At 41.6% G+C, this 17,669-nt stretch overlaps 1 protein-coding gene across 3 annotated transcripts in view; it reads left to right on the forward strand.

Annotated features, from left to right (window-relative positions):
• Window positions 1-17,669, forward strand: part of LOC139054086 (putative ATP-dependent RNA helicase TDRD12) — a 254,611-nt gene that overhangs the window by 140,844 nt on the left and 96,098 nt on the right. For all 3 annotated transcript variants that reach the window (XM_070530611.1, XM_070530613.1, XM_070530612.1), the window contains exons 17-21: window positions 2,405-2,648; window positions 2,738-2,881; window positions 3,253-3,449; window positions 8,500-8,649; window positions 14,798-15,047. In XM_070530611.1, coding sequence (XP_070386712.1) covers window positions 2,405-2,648; window positions 2,738-2,881; window positions 3,253-3,449; window positions 8,500-8,649; window positions 14,798-15,047 — 985 coding nt within the window. The remainder of the gene's footprint in view (window positions 1-2,404; window positions 2,649-2,737; window positions 2,882-3,252; window positions 3,450-8,499; window positions 8,650-14,797; window positions 15,048-17,669) is intronic.

Here is a 17,669-nt window from a genome sequence, read left to right on the forward strand (position 1 = left end):
TGTGCACAACGTTTTTTTTTTGTATATATATACGCTCAGTATTAATCCTCGAAACAAACTGCTAATGCCTTGTTTTAGATTATGTTGTTTTTCAGCCCATCGCAAGCAGCCTCCTGTGCGTGCTTGCGTGAGCGAACGCTGTTGGCGTGCAGCGAAGCATGGACGGAACATGTAGAGTGATAACTTTTCTTGACCGAACTTCTTGCGTAGCTTCCACAGCGTTGACTGCTATGTATGGATGTATGGAATGGAGTATAACTAGTCAGAACAATCAAGCTTGTCTGAATTCTTAGTGTCCGAATAATCGGTTGGTGCCTGTTGTGAATCAGCCAGTTACTGTGTAGAGGCTTCATCTTTACGAGGAAATGCAGACCATTGAAAAGCGCCTGGTAGCTAAAGCAATGCTTGAACATTACCAGGGGCTCATCAAGGCTGCCTGACTCAGAAAAACATTCATGACATTGAGCCTGGCCAGGTGTTTCTGACTGATGATGACTGGTGTAAACCTTCAGCCTTGCTAAAAACTTAGCGAAGCTGGCAGCTGTCAATAAAAAAAATTCATAAGAAGTAAAAGGCAATGTCTAAACAACTTCGCTCAATTTGAAATAAACTAATTACATCACGCTATAAGAACAGTTTTGTTGTCTTCATTTAAATTAAAGGGATAATCAAATTTAGATTTTCCTTTTATTTCATTTGGAGGCAGAACAACATTGTTTTAGAGCAAGCAAATGCTTTCTGGAATAATGTGGGTCAATTTTGAGATGTCTGAAATACGGACAGCACTCTATGAAGTCTAGTGGGAAAAAAGCACTTCTTGTGTTGGGGTTTGTGGAAATATTCAATATTTTAATACCTGCGATGGTTGCTTAGTGGCTATGATGTTGGGCTGCTAAGCATAATGTTGTGGGATCAAATATCGGCCACAGCAACTTCATTTCGATGGGGCGAAATACACAAAATGCTCCTGTACTTAGACTTAGGTGCATATTAAAGAAACCCAGGTAGTCCAATTTCATCCGGAGTTTTCCCCCCTACGGCGTGCCTCATAATTAGATTGTGGTTTTGGCATGTAAAACCCCATAATATAATTTTTTTAATATTTTAATAATTCACTGAAGTATTCTGCGATTTATTCAAAGTCGTCACAGTATTCGAAATGAATGAATATACATATTTTTCTGTGTATAATCCTCACCCTAAATTGCAAGACCTCGGAAAGAAAATGAAAAAAAAAAAACTAAATAAAACCCACATAAATAACTGTATGCAATGACTAAATCTTTGTTAGAACAGTCTCCATTCACAAATGCATGAATTGTCCACGTCGTATCTTTGACCAGCAGTTCTTTTCCCCACCTCTTTAGTTTTATGGCAGTTTTGGCTGCAGTGCTGTGAAGCCACAGCTCGAGGTGAAATTCGTACTGCCGTGTAGCTACACTCTTAAATATTCACAGATAACCCACCCCCGATTTTACTGTTTAATTAAAAAAATGATTTATGTATTAGACACACAAAAATATGGTAAATGTTCAAACGTATAATTGAGAACTTCAGTTTTAGTGAGTGAGTCTCATTGCCTAAGTCATAACCAAGACAAAGCAAAGGCTAATTTGTTTAGAGCCACCTACTGATTTCTGCACCTGCTTGGTTGTTCAAACTTATTATTTGAAGCAGCCACGTGGCTTCCTGAGAGTGGTGCGGCTGCTATTAATAGATTTGCATCGATGTGGGACTACACTAACTTTTGTGGCCAACACCTGGCAAAACAGTTGCTGTTAGGCCTAACAGCCAAGACAGGCACGGCGGTAGATGGCATATTGTCACGAGAAGTTTGCCACTTTCATGATTGCGTCCATAATCATCTGCCTAGGCTAAACTGAGTGCCAAAAAGCAGCAAGCCTGCCTAGCAAGATCGTCTGTGCGCTTATGGAACAGTAAGGGTTAAGCTCACATGTAAACTTAAATTATCAAGCTGGATTTGCACAACACAGCATAAACTGGTGCTGTCACGCAGTCAAGCACTTCACAGCATCACAATGATGCACGACAGATTAACTCGAAACACTGCGGCAGACTCAAGCACCACAATAGTGAGCAAAGTCCTGTAATCAAGTTTCGTGTGTTGCAGGAGTTCTATAAAATTGTTGAACTTGGATTTTTACATCAAAACATTCGAATAATGGCCCTTTGAAAATCATCTTACTCCAGAAATGAACTTGTTTTCTTTTTGGCAAGTAAAGAACCAACTTTTTTTTATTTGTCAACATCTGGCTTTTGTGCCAAGGTATTATGCTAATCCCACTCTTTGAACTAGTTTGCTTCGACTTCGCTTCGAACTAAAAAATTTATATTCACGCAAGCCTACCTGTATTACAGTGGGTTCCCTCCTTTATTTGTGCAGGTTACTTCAGTGATGAATGAGTTTCGGCGGTGCACGGAGCAGCGTCGACCAGGCATGCTCCATGGCCAAATTGTGGTTTGCTCAACAATGTGGTCTACTGGCCTGAACTGGTTTATACGTATGACATACTTGAGTAAAACCCCCTTGGTTATGATCACTTCATTCTACGAGGCTGCCATCTATGCACAGGTTCCAACTGTTGCCTGCTTTGGTGACCCCCACAGTCGACATGAAATCTTGCTCAGTAAGTGCTGTCCTTTGAGTGAAATAGTTCTTTATGGGGTACATAAAACATTTGCTTTTCAAAATGTCCTTATTCTCTATCTTCAACAGGAATTGTGGAAGGCAACCACAATCGAAAAGTGGTGGTGTGCACTGCCGACAGACAGTCGGTCATTGATGTACATCGGTTGCTCTTGTCATGTAGTGTCTATTGCCTGCTGCTTCATGATGAGCTTACCATGGCGGAAGTTTGGGGTGAGATTCTACAGTGGTGATGTATATTTTGGAATGATTTGAGTGTTTCTAGCGGTTCAAGAAATAGTGGTTCAAGATTTCGGTGCATGGGATTCAAGATAAGTGAGTTCACTAGCTTAACCCTACTAATGTTATGTATTTAGAATACACAATTTGCATTTCAAACTTGTGCTGGCAACAAATTCATGAGCAGAATTCTGGCAGGTAAGCAAATGCACTACTGTGAGCAATAAGTTGTCGATTAATTAGTCTGTAGTACAAAAGTTCCCTTGGGGCAGTGTGAAAAGTTATACCTTAAGTGCTTTAAGTTGCACTTGTGAATGCAGAAGGTACCGATAGCTGTAAATTTCTTGGCAATTTTCAATGTGCAGAGGTGGCAAATGAATGGGCAACTGAGCGTCCAAAGACCAAGATGCCTGTCCTTGTGGCTCAAGACAATGTGCTGCCCTTGGCCAACATTCGTGATGCTGGTGTTCTAATCCACTATGACGTACCTGAATTGTCCAAGTACAACTTTGGCTTTCGCTTCTCCTGCCTTGCTGACCGTATGCGTTCATTCAATGACAAGGCAAGTTCATTAGTTATGTCAACTGAGGTCCACATTCTTTAATGCAGCAGTCTTTGTCACGAAAATGCTTACTGGCTTATTCATGTGCATGAGCATTAACTGCATGATGCATTTGTGAGGACGCTGCTGGGTGCCGTAGGTAAAGCGCGCAATTTATTAATATTTCTCTCAACAGTGAGTATCTCTGGGAATTATTTCTGTCGACACTTTGCTACATGCTGAATGTGCGCTGTTACTTATGTACTACAGAGTCTTCATGTGGAAATAAAAAAAAAAAAAACTGGCAGCTCTGATTTGGCTCAAATTTCCCCAGGATTTTCTCCTGTCATTGGTCATATGTATAAAAAAAGCCACTCAACAGTGGTTCACGTCAACGCAACACAAGGTCTTGGGTGCATAATTGTACCATGTGGTTTGTTGTTTAGAGTAAAGTACCTTCAGTATCAGCCCACATTTTTAGACAACTATCTTATGGAACGGCCCATGTTTTTCATTGAATAAAGCCACACTTCCAATCCCGATTTTAGGCGTGCACTGTCAGCAAGTGCATCTGGGTTTAATTTTGGCATTTTTGTGGTAATATGCATTTTTACTTCTCCGTACCTACCTCTAAGCTGTCTTGGTGCATCTTTTTTGTTCCAAGCTTCATTTTGACATGTATTTTTGTGGTCCTTAATTCAATAGAAAGATTTAAATTAGAGTTTAAAAAGGCCCACGGCAGGCACACTTGCTGTAAGGTTTTTCACCTTTCTACTCAGCCTCGCAAGTTGCTCATGGTTAGCCTGTTCTGTGGAAATAAATATTATTATTATGTTATTAATGTTATTAAATAATATATTTCCTTCACTGTAAATTAAAGCAATCATCCAGATTTCTTAAGTTTGTCATGCGTTTAACCTGTGTTCAATAAACATATTTACGACATGCTTATGGGAGTCATTTCAAACTAGATTGCTAGAAAGTAAAAATGAAAGCCTCAATGTTTATTCCTCTCTGGTATTCCTAAACTGATTATATTTGCAGAATTTTATGCCCGCTTGCATTGCCTGCAATTCTATGCTCAAAGCTGGAAAAACTGATTTCTTTTCTTGCTGTCGAAAGGCTACTTCTATGTCAATAGCAAGCTATAATTATTCATTTCGAAAGTGCCAAGCAGTGACTATATCTCTAGCTTATCAATGCGATTTATTTCCGTGAACACAATTAAGTTTTCTTTCTCCCTCTCATTAACAGCCATGAGATGAAACGGTTCACTTTCATAAGTACCAGGATGCAAACATTCTGGAGTTTTTCCTGAATATTTCTCTGCGCCCTATCGTGTTTAAGGGAAAATGAGACATCCACCTAATCGTAGCAGTTAGAAAGGACCCATACGGGTTCCTCGAAAGAAAGGCCTCACAGTTGAAGAAAAATTCGTCCTCGTCCGGGACTTGAACCTTGGACCCCACCGCCTTTCCGGGGCAGCTGCTCTACCATCAGAGCTAACCAGGCGACTAGCAGATAGCAGGACGAAGTCGAATTTCTCAGTAACTTGAAGCAAAGGTTCATATACATTTCACATTAACGTTCTGTGGAAACCCGCAAGGTGGAGAGAAGTATTTAAGGAAAAATAAGACATCCACCTAATCGTAGCAATACCGTAAAAACTGGACTATAGGTCGGACCGGAATATAGGTCGATCTCCCAACTAACGAATTCTAAAAATGAAAAAAATCTTTTTCAGTGGCAAAAGTACCGAAAGACATGACACCCTTACCTATAAACAAATGCGACTCAGCGGGTTGCACAATGGTGACAGTATTTATTTAAATGCCTCTCGCATGTGCACCTGGCCAAGTTTTTAGCAGTATCGCACGACCATCGACCCGCGTGCTTGTCAACACCGTATTAACGGCGCTGAGCAGCGAAACAAACGAGATCTGCGCATGTGTTCACATGCCCTTACTTTCGCTATTTCGCCGCTCCGTGCCTTGATGATAAAAGGTGCTGACAAACACGCGGGTCGACGGTCGCGCTGTTAAAAATTCGTCGGGTGTACAGTACACAGAAGGGCACGAAGTCCGCAAGCGCTACTCCGAATCAGAGCAACACGTTTGAACAGAGTCGGAGGACGAGTGCTTCTCGCTGTCCAGTCCATAGGCGCGTGCGATCTCTACCGCTTTCAAACGAATGCATTCGACAACAGGCAGCGATCTTACACGCAGCTCTCGGACCGACTCCGCAACCTTGCCTTCCAGTTCTGCAGTCCGCTGCGATCCGGCCACGAAATGACGTTTTCTTTTGGTTGCTGCAAGTTGTAATACATTGCTTTTGCCTCCGCCACTACCGAATGCTATTTTCGGATATTCCAAGTTCGCGCTGTGCCGCCAGGTTGCCGTGGGCTTCCGCGTACTCAATCGCCTTTTTCTTGAAGGCGACGGTGAATTGACGTCGGCTTCCGCTCATTTTGAAACAAAATGAAAATGCAGCCTTTAAACATAACTTTGTGACAGTGGAAACGCAAAATGCCGGTGCCACAATGTCGCCACGCCATAAAGAACCAACGCCGCGCTATGGCGCTACTGATGATGGCGATGGCGAAGGCGGCTGTTTACTTCACGACCGGCGTTATTATTGAAGTAATAAAGCCGGTCGTGGTTTACTTCATCTGCCCGTTGTTGCAAGACTTCCGTAGTTTTTCTGCCAATGTCCGGTATATAAGTCGAGGGTCGACTTTTCGCGATGGATTTTTGAAAATAGTTCGACCTATATTCCGGTTTTTACGGTAGCTACAAAGGAAACCCATACGGGGTCCTCGAAAGAAAAGCCTCACAGTTGAAGAAAAATTTGTCCTGGTCCGGGACTCGAACCTTGGACTACCGCCATTCTGGGGCAGCCGCTCTACCATCAGAGCTAACCAGGTGTCTAGCAGATAGCAGGATGAAGTCGAATTTCTCAATAACTCGAAGCAAAAGCAAGGGTTTGACATAAGCGTTCTGCGGAAACCCGCAAGTTAGTGTTTTGTTTCTTGAAAGGTGCTGTCATGCATGATTGGCAATTGTAATGATTTTTTTCCTACACTTGGAATTTCTATGTATTTTCCTTCTGTAGCATTTTCATTTGTTTGGTTGCATCAAGCACCAATTTTATCCAGCCTTCAAAGCTCTTTTTTTTTTCTGGTAAACTAAAAATTGCCACATTTTTGCAGTGAACCTTAGTTGGAAGTTAGCCATCATCCATCTTTAGTGTCATCCTGGTGATACTGCTTCATGCTATGCACCCTTGCAACATTTATGTGTATGTGTGTCTGCGTGGGCGTGCACGTGCGCGCACATAGATTTGGATGTGAAATCGGGACCTTGGGCGGGGGTATCGTTCATCTGCTGTGCAGCCTCATGAATTTATTCACTATAGTCCAACAGAAATACAATGTACAAGAATGAAGTGAACACACTTAGCGCTTCGTTCTTGTCTGTTGTCTATTTGTTGTGCTTTAGTTCATAATGAATGCACACCAATCACTAGTGGAATGCGGCCAACATGACGGGGAGTTGAACCTTGGACATCGTGTTCAGCAGGAGAATGCCATATCCACTGAGTCACTGTAGTTAGAGCTAGTCACACCTTTGCATTTACCTTATAGACTTGTGTAAGGGCAGTGGCGTAGCTAGGTCGTCTGGCACCCGGTGCCCTTCGCTCTTCTGTCACCCCCCCCCCCCCCCCCGGGTGTAGTCGAGGAAGGCGAGGATATCGACAATTTTTGGGTGTCTTCAGACGGGTATGACACCCCCCCCCCCCCCCCTTCTGGCCCCGTGCACCCGGGGCCCACGGCCCCCCGGCCCCCCCTGTTGCTACGCCACTGGTAAGGGTCACATCCCCGACTTGGCAGCCCACAATTTGGGGGAAAGATTTCCAACGGATAAGCAATCATGTTAGATGCCATGGTGTCCCGCTTCCACATAGGCAAATTTTTGCATGCTGCGTACTTTTGTGTGCCGCTACTAGATAGCAAGAGCTGCGCATTGAGCTCTGATGCAATGGTACATCCAATGATTCGAGGTGTGCACAATTTTCACCGAGAGGTTCAGTCCCGTGTAAAGACCGCACCTCGTAAAAATTGAGTAAGTCTGGCCCTTACACGAGTCTGTATGGTGGTCACATCTTTGCATTTCCTATAAACAAGCACCTCTATTCCTTCTGTGGCTCCACAGATTTCTCCTCAGTTCATAAAAAAGGGTAAAGCCATCGTTAAACCTGACACTTGTATGATCTTACGATATGAAAGAGAGGCTTCAGGGTGCCGTATGCATCCCTGTTGATTGCTTTCTTGTGAATTTCAAGCTAAATAATAGAACATTTTTTTGTAAAAACATAAATAATGGCTGGAGATTATTCAAAAATGGCCAGAAAATGAAATTTTTAGCCTGCTGTTTCAAAAACTGAGTTTGCCATTTTTCATTTGTTTTGTGAACTTATACAATCAATTAAATTTACTTTATTTCCATTAACAAAGTTGTGTAAGTATGATATAAAAGGTATAAATGCATGGATTTTTGTTTTGAACTCTCACTCAGTCGGAACATAGTGCAACTGCAAGGCATCTTCCACCTTGTCTCAGTTAAGATTTTTTTTTCGTGCTGAAACAAAATCTTGTATTAAAAAAATAAGCTTGGTGTTAATATATGGAAGGAATTTGCTGTGTCTACAAAAATTTCATTAAAATAAAGAAATAGTTGAGACCTCCCTGTCACAGCCCTTAACTGAACACACTACATACATATCAAAACAAAGGAAGCTAGACTTAGCAGAGTAACCTTTGCATCTAGCCGAATAACAATATTTTCTTGCACTTTTTGCTTTGAAACCTAATGCGTATTTTGATTCAAATATCCTAACCTATTTATAAACTTCAAACACAAACGTACTTTGGGTTTCACTTGTATTCAAAACTCAGTGGGTTGTCTTCTTTCTTTTTAAGTGATTGTCTTACATGTAGTTTTTTCTGCTTTAATGATATTACAATTAAAGTGAAGCAGCAACGAGTTGTTTGAATCGTTTTTGTTTATTTCAGGATCCTGTCTCTACTACTGATGAACCAGTGGCTCACATGATACTTTCGAGCAACAACCGCAGTCTCTCTCTACAGCTTGTGGAGTTTCTGAACAGGCTAGGTGCCAATGTTCCGGATGGACTGATGAAGCTTTCTTCTGAAGAGCAAACCGTGAGTTCTGATTGGTGTTGTGCATTCAGGTGAACCTCAGTTTGACAAATTCTCTCTTGCAGCTGTCGGTTTCTGAAGTTAGCACATCTCATTTTACATGTTCTTGTTGTAACACCTCTATTAGCAGTGTTAGCTAATGTGCTGTGAACGAGTCTTTCCAAGTAGGATTTAAATGAAGGTGAGAGAATCATTACACAACTAAGAATATCAAGCAACAAAGAAAGTGGCACTATTGTGGCATGAGCGCGAGGCTTTCAGTGATAATGATGCGACTAGATATCTTTAACCTTAAGGACAATCACTTCAATAGAGGAAAATTGCAATAATATTGGACTACACGGTGTGTACTTACATGCCAGTAAGTACTGCTTGCACTGACTTGATGCATCTGGATAATCAGCATAGTAACCCATTGAGGGGTAGACTTTTTTTTTTGCGGGTTTTTATTGCAAAAAAACAAAATAATTTTTATGTGATAACAAAGTGAAAAAAAAAATTTATATGTGCACTTTTAAACATGGCACTGATGCGATTGCTGCGTTGAATGCAGCAAACAGTGCTGAGAGGTGGAACCTGCTACATTTTCACAGAAATCTCATAGTTTGCGCCAAGCCTGCGCTATAAATTCTCTTTTGCAGTCTCTCAGGGAAAAGGAAAATGGCAAGCGCACGGAAATCTGTCATTCAGTTTCCCACTACTGTGTACTATTTTGAGTGGTTGGAGCTAAGAGTGGCGAGTTCTCTATTGCTTATTATTTATTTGCATGTACCTTAAATTATTATTATTATTATTATTATTATTATTATTATTATTATTATTATTATTATTATTATTATTATTATTACATCATTATAATGAAAGGAATATGCACGCAACATGGAAAATTACTACGACATTAGCAAATACAATATGTAGAGCAATAACAATAAATAATAAACACAGTAACGTAATAGCATAATAACATTATAAACGTTTTTGCATGTATACATTAGTAAGTATTGTAAAAAATTAGGGTCAATGAATTTCTTTAACATGGAAAAAAATGCAAGAAAGAAATTAAAGAAGGCAAGACGTGTTGACAGTTGAAACGGCCTATTCGTAGATTAGAAGATTGCGAAATGCACTGTGTTTAGATTGGCAAGCGATGTTATCTGGTAGAGCGTTCCATAAACGGACCGCACGGGGCAAAGCTGAAAAATTAAAATCGTGTGTGCTGCCATGAATTCAGGTGTAGCTGAACTGATTGTTCAGTCTTTGTGACGTCGAGGATGCTTTCTTCAGGTTTGATAAGGTTAGGCCAACTGTGTGAATGAATCTATGAAATAATAATACAAGGGCAATATCACGGCGAGTAGTTAGTGGTTGCAATGAGAGATCGACTTTTATTTGGGTTACACTTGACTGGTTACTATAATTTTTTTTAATGAAACTGCTCGCTCTATTCTAGATGCTCTCCAGTAGTTCGATGAGGCATTTTTGATGAGGAGACCATGTACATGAGGCGTACTCAATCTGTGGCCATACAATAGTTATGTAAGCTAGTTTTCTTAATGGTGAAGACGCAGTTCTTAAGTTGCGGCACAGAAATCCTAATGATCTGGAGGCGTTAGCTGAAATGGAGGTGATGTGACTAGTCCATGAAAGATCGTGAGTAAGGAGCACTCCTAAATACTTATATTCTGTGGTATGGTCAACTATGTTAGAATCCAAATGATAAGAAAAGTGAGAGTTAACGGTTTTTAGAGAGAAGGAAACTACTTTGCACTTCGACACGTTTAGAGACATGAGCCATGTTGCACACCAATCAGTAATATGTGCAAGATGATTTTGGAGGGCCGTATGGTCAGCGGAACAGTTAATCGAACGGTATAGAATGCAGTCGTCAGCAAATAATCGTACAGAAGCGGATATATTGTTCGGTAAGTCTTTAATATAAATTAAAGAAAGAAAAGGTCCGAGTACACTGCCTTGAGGTACACCGGAGGTGACTTCAGACGGCAGAGGAGAAGTTAGCAACGACAGTGAACTGTTCGTGACTAGTAAGAAAGTTACGAATCCATGATAGGGTTAGTGAGTCAAGTTTAATCGCAGAGAGCTTTGATATCAGGCGACTATGCGCTACATGATCTAATGCTCTCGAGAAGTCCAAAAAGATGCAGTTAATTTGTTCATTACTGTTCATATCAAAGTGTAAGTCTGGCGTGAATTCTAGTAGTTGGGTTTCGCAAGAAAATCCTTTTCAGAAACCATGCTGTATCGGGTAAACAAAGTTGTTGGATTCAAGATGAGAATAAATTTGGGATGCGATAATGTGCTCTAACATTTTGCAGCAAATGCACGTTAGTGATATAGGACGGTAATTTTCACCAGAACTCTTGTTACCTTTCTTAAAGACGGGCACTACTTTCGCTATCTTCCAGTCTGTAGGAAGCATACCACTTGTAAAGGATTGGTTGAATAGGTGTAGCAGAATTTTGCTTGATACTAGTATTGTGTTTTTTAGTATTTTAGAATTTATACCATATATGCCAGAGGATGAAGACATTTTAAGGGTATCTATAAGATCGACTACACCTTTTAAAGTGATTTGATGGGAGCCTTGTGCTGGAAATAAAAATCGGGTACAAAGGGTATGTTAGAACTATCTTGTAAAGACGGATGTGAAAAATGAGTTAAATGCTGTTAGACATTGACTGTCAGGAATGGGTGAATTGTTTTTATCCTGCAATGAAATATTACTGCACTTAATACTAGGGCTAACTATGTCCCAGAATTTTCTTTAAAATTATGGGGTTTTACATGCCAAAACCACTTTCTGATTATGAGGCACGCCCCCCAAAAAAAACAACTCAAACCGCGCTCTTTTCAGAGGCATGTATGCCTCCACGCGAGGTGCCTCTTGTACAAAAGGAGGCTCTCGTCAACAGAGACATTGCATCGCATTCTGGCGTGTAAACAGTGCGGCAGTGCTCCCTTACCATCTCACAAAGGCCAGATCCTCCACAGCCTTGGCGGAGGATGATTTTCTTCAAGGCCAGCTTCATTGTCAGCAAAATGAAGGAACTTCATTATGTGGAACCGGCTTCAGCTCATTAGTTCAGATAAAGTTGGCATCCGGAGGATTGCTCTCTTTGACCAATCGTAGAAATTTCCTGTTTTTGAATTATTCCCTGAAAAATAATTATTACCAGAAACACGTTGAGCTCTTCTACAGTCAACTTCTTTCAAAACACCGGCTCAAGTTGTGCCGAGCAAGAAACTGTTCAGCATAATAGTTGGCTTCGCAACGGATGAAATCTGTTATTTCATTCGTTAGAAACAATTCAAAATACTCCGCACAGTTCTTGTCTTCTGTCACAGGTACCTTTATGCCAGGCGTGGCTGCGGAAGCAAACATTGGAGGTACCGATAACCGATAGAAGGTTCTTTGTATGTATCGGTGTCCACTGCAGACATGTTGAGGCGCTGTCAACCGAAACGAACGACTCAGAGAAGATGTCTTGCACAGTATTGTCGCTGCTACTCTCGGAGGAAACCAAACTTCTTGGTCACTGTCCGAGTCCGACAAAACTTCTGCAAACAAAAGTTTTTTCTCTTTTTTCTGGAGTGGAGCCGTTGCCGGCACGCGCATGCACAGAGGGAAGGGCCATTTTTAATTCCAGTTGGCAGCATCGAAACGTTTCTAGACAAGAATACAAGCATTGAGTTCGGCGTTTTTTCTTTCTTGTTTTTTCTGCGCCATCTGTTGAAGCCAAAAACAAAAAAAACTAATGAAATTTTATCAGGGTAGTTTGACTGCAGCAGTGCGCTAGCGTTTGTTTCAGCTCAGCTCGTCTACGGTAGGGAAAGGGTTAAGGACGCTGAGTGTTCACTTTTATTTTTTGTAGCGCCACCCCCAATTCTGATTTTATTGTTTGACAGTAAGTGCGGTGAGTGGCAACTCTGGCACAGGGTCAAGCGCATCCGAGTTTACAGGCATTTGATGCAGTATAATAAGGGACATGCTGGCCAGGACAGCTAATGGGAATTACCAAATTTGCCAATTTAACATGAGTCAAATACACACTGTTTTAGTGTAACGCCTGGCTAGTCTAGCTTTGAACATTGACATTGCAATCACAATGATCCAACATAACAAAATAACGCAAATTGCTAATAAATGCATGTGCATATGATTATTCGATATTCAATTCTATATCCGAAGCTACCTTCGTGTTCGTATTCGATTCGTATCTGAAAATTTTAATATTTGCACACCCCTACTGATTAACAATAAACATTCTTTGTTCCATTTAGCAGATGGAAATAGCAATTGCAAAGTGGCAACTTGAAGTGAGAAGTTTGTAATTTCTGGGTCCAAACTTGCAATAATCCTCTTACACAAGAGCCCATCATGATTTGCAAGCTCACAAGCATTGGCCAATATGGCATTGATTTAAGTAATAATGAAATGATAGCCACGTTTTCCACGAATCGTAAATCAAATTTTTATGAGGATAGCTTGCAAACCTTGTCACTGATAATTACTAGCATCAGAAAATTCCTTTGCCTGCTCCCACCCATATCCTCAGTGCCATTAGTTACGGTGTTAGTAGTACATTGTGTATTCCTTGTTTAATTGAGGTTGAAACTATGATCAGCAGAAGTAAACTATACTTGTTACGAAGCAGAAACCACAGTACATGTAGCCATGACTTTGTTAGAGAGTAACATAATTCCTTTTACTCTGGCAAAAAGGGCAGCAGACAAAAAAGCCACTTAAATGACTTGTGATGCAACAACAACAACAAAAATTAACCAAGCAGTCTCTGGACAAACCACTAGTAACAACAGACCAAGTTCTAAAAGATAACTATGAATACAGAAGAATGTTGTTGATACGATTCCATTTCATACGATTTCCTGGCATCAACGTTTGCTATTAAGAACTAAAAAAAATGATCCAATACAGTTGTGCCTTTTTTTACGCGTTAATACATTCCCAGAAAAACACTCTTGCAGCACTAATGTTCAGTTAGTACCAAAACTGCAATTTTATTATATGCTTTTTGGCTGCTAGATCCTGTCTAAACAAGGAAAGGTGTGAGGCCAACATAATCGAGAAGAGTAGCCACATGCCACAGCAGCTTTCCTGCTGTACTCACCTTCCCGTGTCGCATGAGAACACCAACGTGCACAGTTGCCTATTCCAGTACCAGCAAATATTCTTTCAGGTCATTGTAGGCTGCATTCACAGCTATCGCCACAAAGCTTATTGTGATAAGCATCTTCACCTGTGTCACAGCACGCATGCCATAATGCTATTGGAAGTGTATTATATGCTCTCAATTTGCAATAACCCAAACACGTCACCATTTTCTGCTACAGGTCCAACGAGGGGAGGATCATATTTTGCTTTGGCGGCATTGTATTCTCGTGTTGTCTACCAGCTCGATTTAGTTTTGGTTTCCCATCCCAGTCTTAAAATACTACGCAATAGAAAAATGACAGCATGCTTCTTGGGCCTCTCAGGCCCTGCAGCACGACACATGTCATTGTCTCGTGCTTGAACAATTCATACTGAGTGAGCACGTCATAACTTCCTTATGAAGTGCCCTGCCAGAAGAAGCTTCTGACCCAGGCTGAATTCGAGGAGCACAAACGTAAGCTTGCTGAAGCCACAAAAACGACAATGCGTGCATCAGGCTGCTGCATGTTCCAGCCCGTGTCATGTCATGCTACAACAATTTGCGCAATGCTTCACGTTATGTAGATGTCAACTATACTTGAGTCTGCCAAATTTTTTTAGTGGCGTTGTGACGTACGTTTTCTTGGAAAAAAACTTTTTTTTTTCTTTCCGAAACGTAAGATCGAGGTTATATTGTACTGTGTGGTTGGAGTATGAGCCACTTATTTGCTGATGTTTTGTGCTTTGAATAGTTCTTTGCTTTTCTTTTTCATGCATTATATGAAACATAAGAGAACAGTACATTGCTAATTCAAGTTGTAGGCTCTTTAGCATGTATCCACCATTACTGGTTCTAGTGAACGTTGTACATACTTTTATATGAGCCATCAGCTCCTTATCCACACAGTGTATTAGTGTTGCCACTTGTAGGTCATTCTAGTTCTTAAAATTCATACTGACTCGAGCCAATTTCTCTTGCAGAAAGCATCAAAAAATGCCAGGTTGGCGCTGTGCCCAAATCTCAAAGCATTTGGTCATTGCGAAAGGAAGACAGCAGAGAAGCGCTGCTCATATCGACATCAGATCATACGTGAGGCAGATCACTCACCGGCATGGGCCGACCTGCCATCTCAGGGCCAAGTCCTCATTGTAGTGACCAAAGTGGTGAATGCGTCACGCTTTTATGCATGGATTCTTCAGCACTGGGATGCATCACCTAGTTCAACAAATGGTGAGATAGACCAGAAGTGATATTACATTGGCTTTTAAGACCTATAGGTTCTCCCAAATTCATGAGGTAATGCAAGCTTTGGAAATGGACGTGAATAATTTCTTGCAATCTTGCAGTCTGTGTGTCTTTGCCGTTGTTGTATAGATGTTGTGCGTTGTATATGTTGTCATATGCATAAATTTCTTTACTTTTTGCGGGTGATCATTTTTAACCAGATTACCGCTGTTATCGAGTTATTACTCAGTCCAAGATGTGCCTTTTGTATCTGAAATATCTGCAATGTTGCCAGCAACTCTGTAGGAAAAGTGCCTTGTCTAATCAGAAAGTGCACACAGCAAATAGTGTTGTGCATTCTCAAATGTATGCAAGCACCAGCAATTCCTCTGGACTGTGGGTGATGCAAGCATAGATAGCAAACATACTTTACACATGAGTTTAAATTTGACTGACAACTTTGTCTTGTCGCTATCGTTGTAATTGTCGAGTGTTGCTTGCCTCTCTGGGTGCTAGTTTGCTCAATAAAGAGCTAACTGCCACTGCAGCATGGTAATATTGTAAATATTTCCATTGTAAATATTAGCTTACATCTAGTTGCTAGCCCCCGTTTCCTCATTTTGGGAGTACTGTTGTACTTGTTACAACAGTAACAACAGTAAGCGGGATGTGGTCAAAGATAACTTGAGGGCCACTGTGTGTTTTTTAATGCTAACCAATGGCAAACGTGCAAATATGAAAAAACATGGGCTCTCATGTTGGAGCATTGAAGTTTTTGTGTCCCAGGGTGTTACATATATTTTGATAAACAATGTGATGGTACCTCTTCGCTCTTCATTGTTAGCACAAGCTTTATTAAGGGGATGCCCACTTAATATTGGAAGTTTATAAACCTAATCATCTTCTACATTCCTCGCCATGGTTTCTTCAAATGGAATTTACCGTATTTACTCGAATGTAACACACACCTATTTTTTTCTATAAAACAGGTACAAAAATTGCGTGCACGTTAGAATCGAGTCGACTCTAAACCTGCGTTACCATATCACCATCAGCATTTCATAATGGCCTGCTCGCATGTGCTTCGAGCCTAGCTGCCATAGCTTTCTTCTTGTCTTGTAGTTCATGTGCTTAGGCTAGTGCAGCGTCCGTCTTCCCGGTCTTCCCGTTTTCTGTGTTTGCTCTATCAGAATAGAAGTGCCTACTGCAAAGAGATGCTGAGCTCGTCACGATGCCACAATTAACCCTTTGAGGGTCGAATTATTTTGAAAAAAACTTTCCCAGGTGGTCAAATTACTTTATTGCGGATCTTGAAAGTACAAGATGTATAAAGTTGAGAATAAATAGTGAAAAAAAATTAGGAACAGTATTTGGGTGTCGGCATCATTCAGAACTGCAAAATGTTCAATAGTATTTCAGAGTGTGGTACTCCTTGAAACACGGGTCTCCGCACAGCGCCTTATCGCAGTCTGCACACCTAAAATGCGTATATGTTCTTCTCTTGGAGCGAGGAGTTGTGTTGGCGCACACTTGACATCTTCTCTGCATGCCGCTGCCTTGGGCAGAGGTCTGAGGCACCCTCTCGCGTAAGGGCGTTGCCGTAGAGAGTGAGAATACCTCGTGAGCGGCGGTGATAAACAAGCCGAGAGCAGCGTCAATCAAGATAGAAATCAACTTCTGCCACCCCTGCGATAGTGGGCCGACAAAGAGAAAAATCACGTTTCGTGCGCCTCCGTTGCGATCACGCGGAGGATCCGAAACCCCGAAAGCGAGAATACCTCGCGAGCGGCGGTTATAAATATGCTAAGAGCAGCACCATTCAAGATAGAAATCAACTTCCACCACCTCTGCAAGAGAGTGCCAACAAAGAAAAAGACGTTTCGCGCGCCTCTTTTGCAATCACGCGGCGAAACCGAAACCGCAAAAGCAGTGTAGCCGCAGTCTGCGCGACCCGCTGAAGCTAGAAATCAGTTCTGTTTATCTCCCCAAGAAGGTAGCCCAAATTTCAAATGCTTCCTGTAAGTCCTAAGAGGTGGCAGCACCTCCCAGTGAGCACGCATCGTCATTATGGCGCAAAATTTCAAACGGAGGGTCGAAACTGTACCCGTACGGCAAAGACCTTGCGGGACAGAAAACCGCCACCATACATGTACGGCAACAACATTCAAAGGGTTAAAAGGAAAATGGTCATGTTTGCGGAGATGAATGGAAATTGGGCCGCATCACGGGCGGTCGGAGTTCTTGAAACATGCGTGCATGACTGGAAGAAACAGGAGAAGCTTTATACTCCGGCGGCTACCACGTATGGCGCGGCCACGTGGCCCTTATCTTGAAAGTGATCTGCGATGGAGACAGAGTCTATGCATGTAGGCGTACCATGCTGTGTTCTTGTCGCCTAATGCGCGTTGAAGCAAGTGGCCGCACTAAAGTCAATTCGCTCTCTCCTGCTACGGCACTTCCCCGGACTCTAGCGTTTTGATAGTTTCCGCGGTCATTGTGTGAGACGTTCATGTTTGCTTGTGCACACGTGACACCATGCTTGTTCTTTTAGTTAGTAAGCGAACTACTATCCTTACTTTGCGTATAGCTGTCTACTATTTTGCTATCATAATCGATGCTTCACCTTTC

Source organism: Dermacentor albipictus, chromosome 1 (assembly GCF_038994185.2).
Source record: "Dermacentor albipictus isolate Rhodes 1998 colony chromosome 1, USDA_Dalb.pri_finalv2, whole genome shotgun sequence".
Taxonomy (NCBI): domain Eukaryota; kingdom Metazoa; phylum Arthropoda; class Arachnida; order Ixodida; family Ixodidae; genus Dermacentor; species Dermacentor albipictus.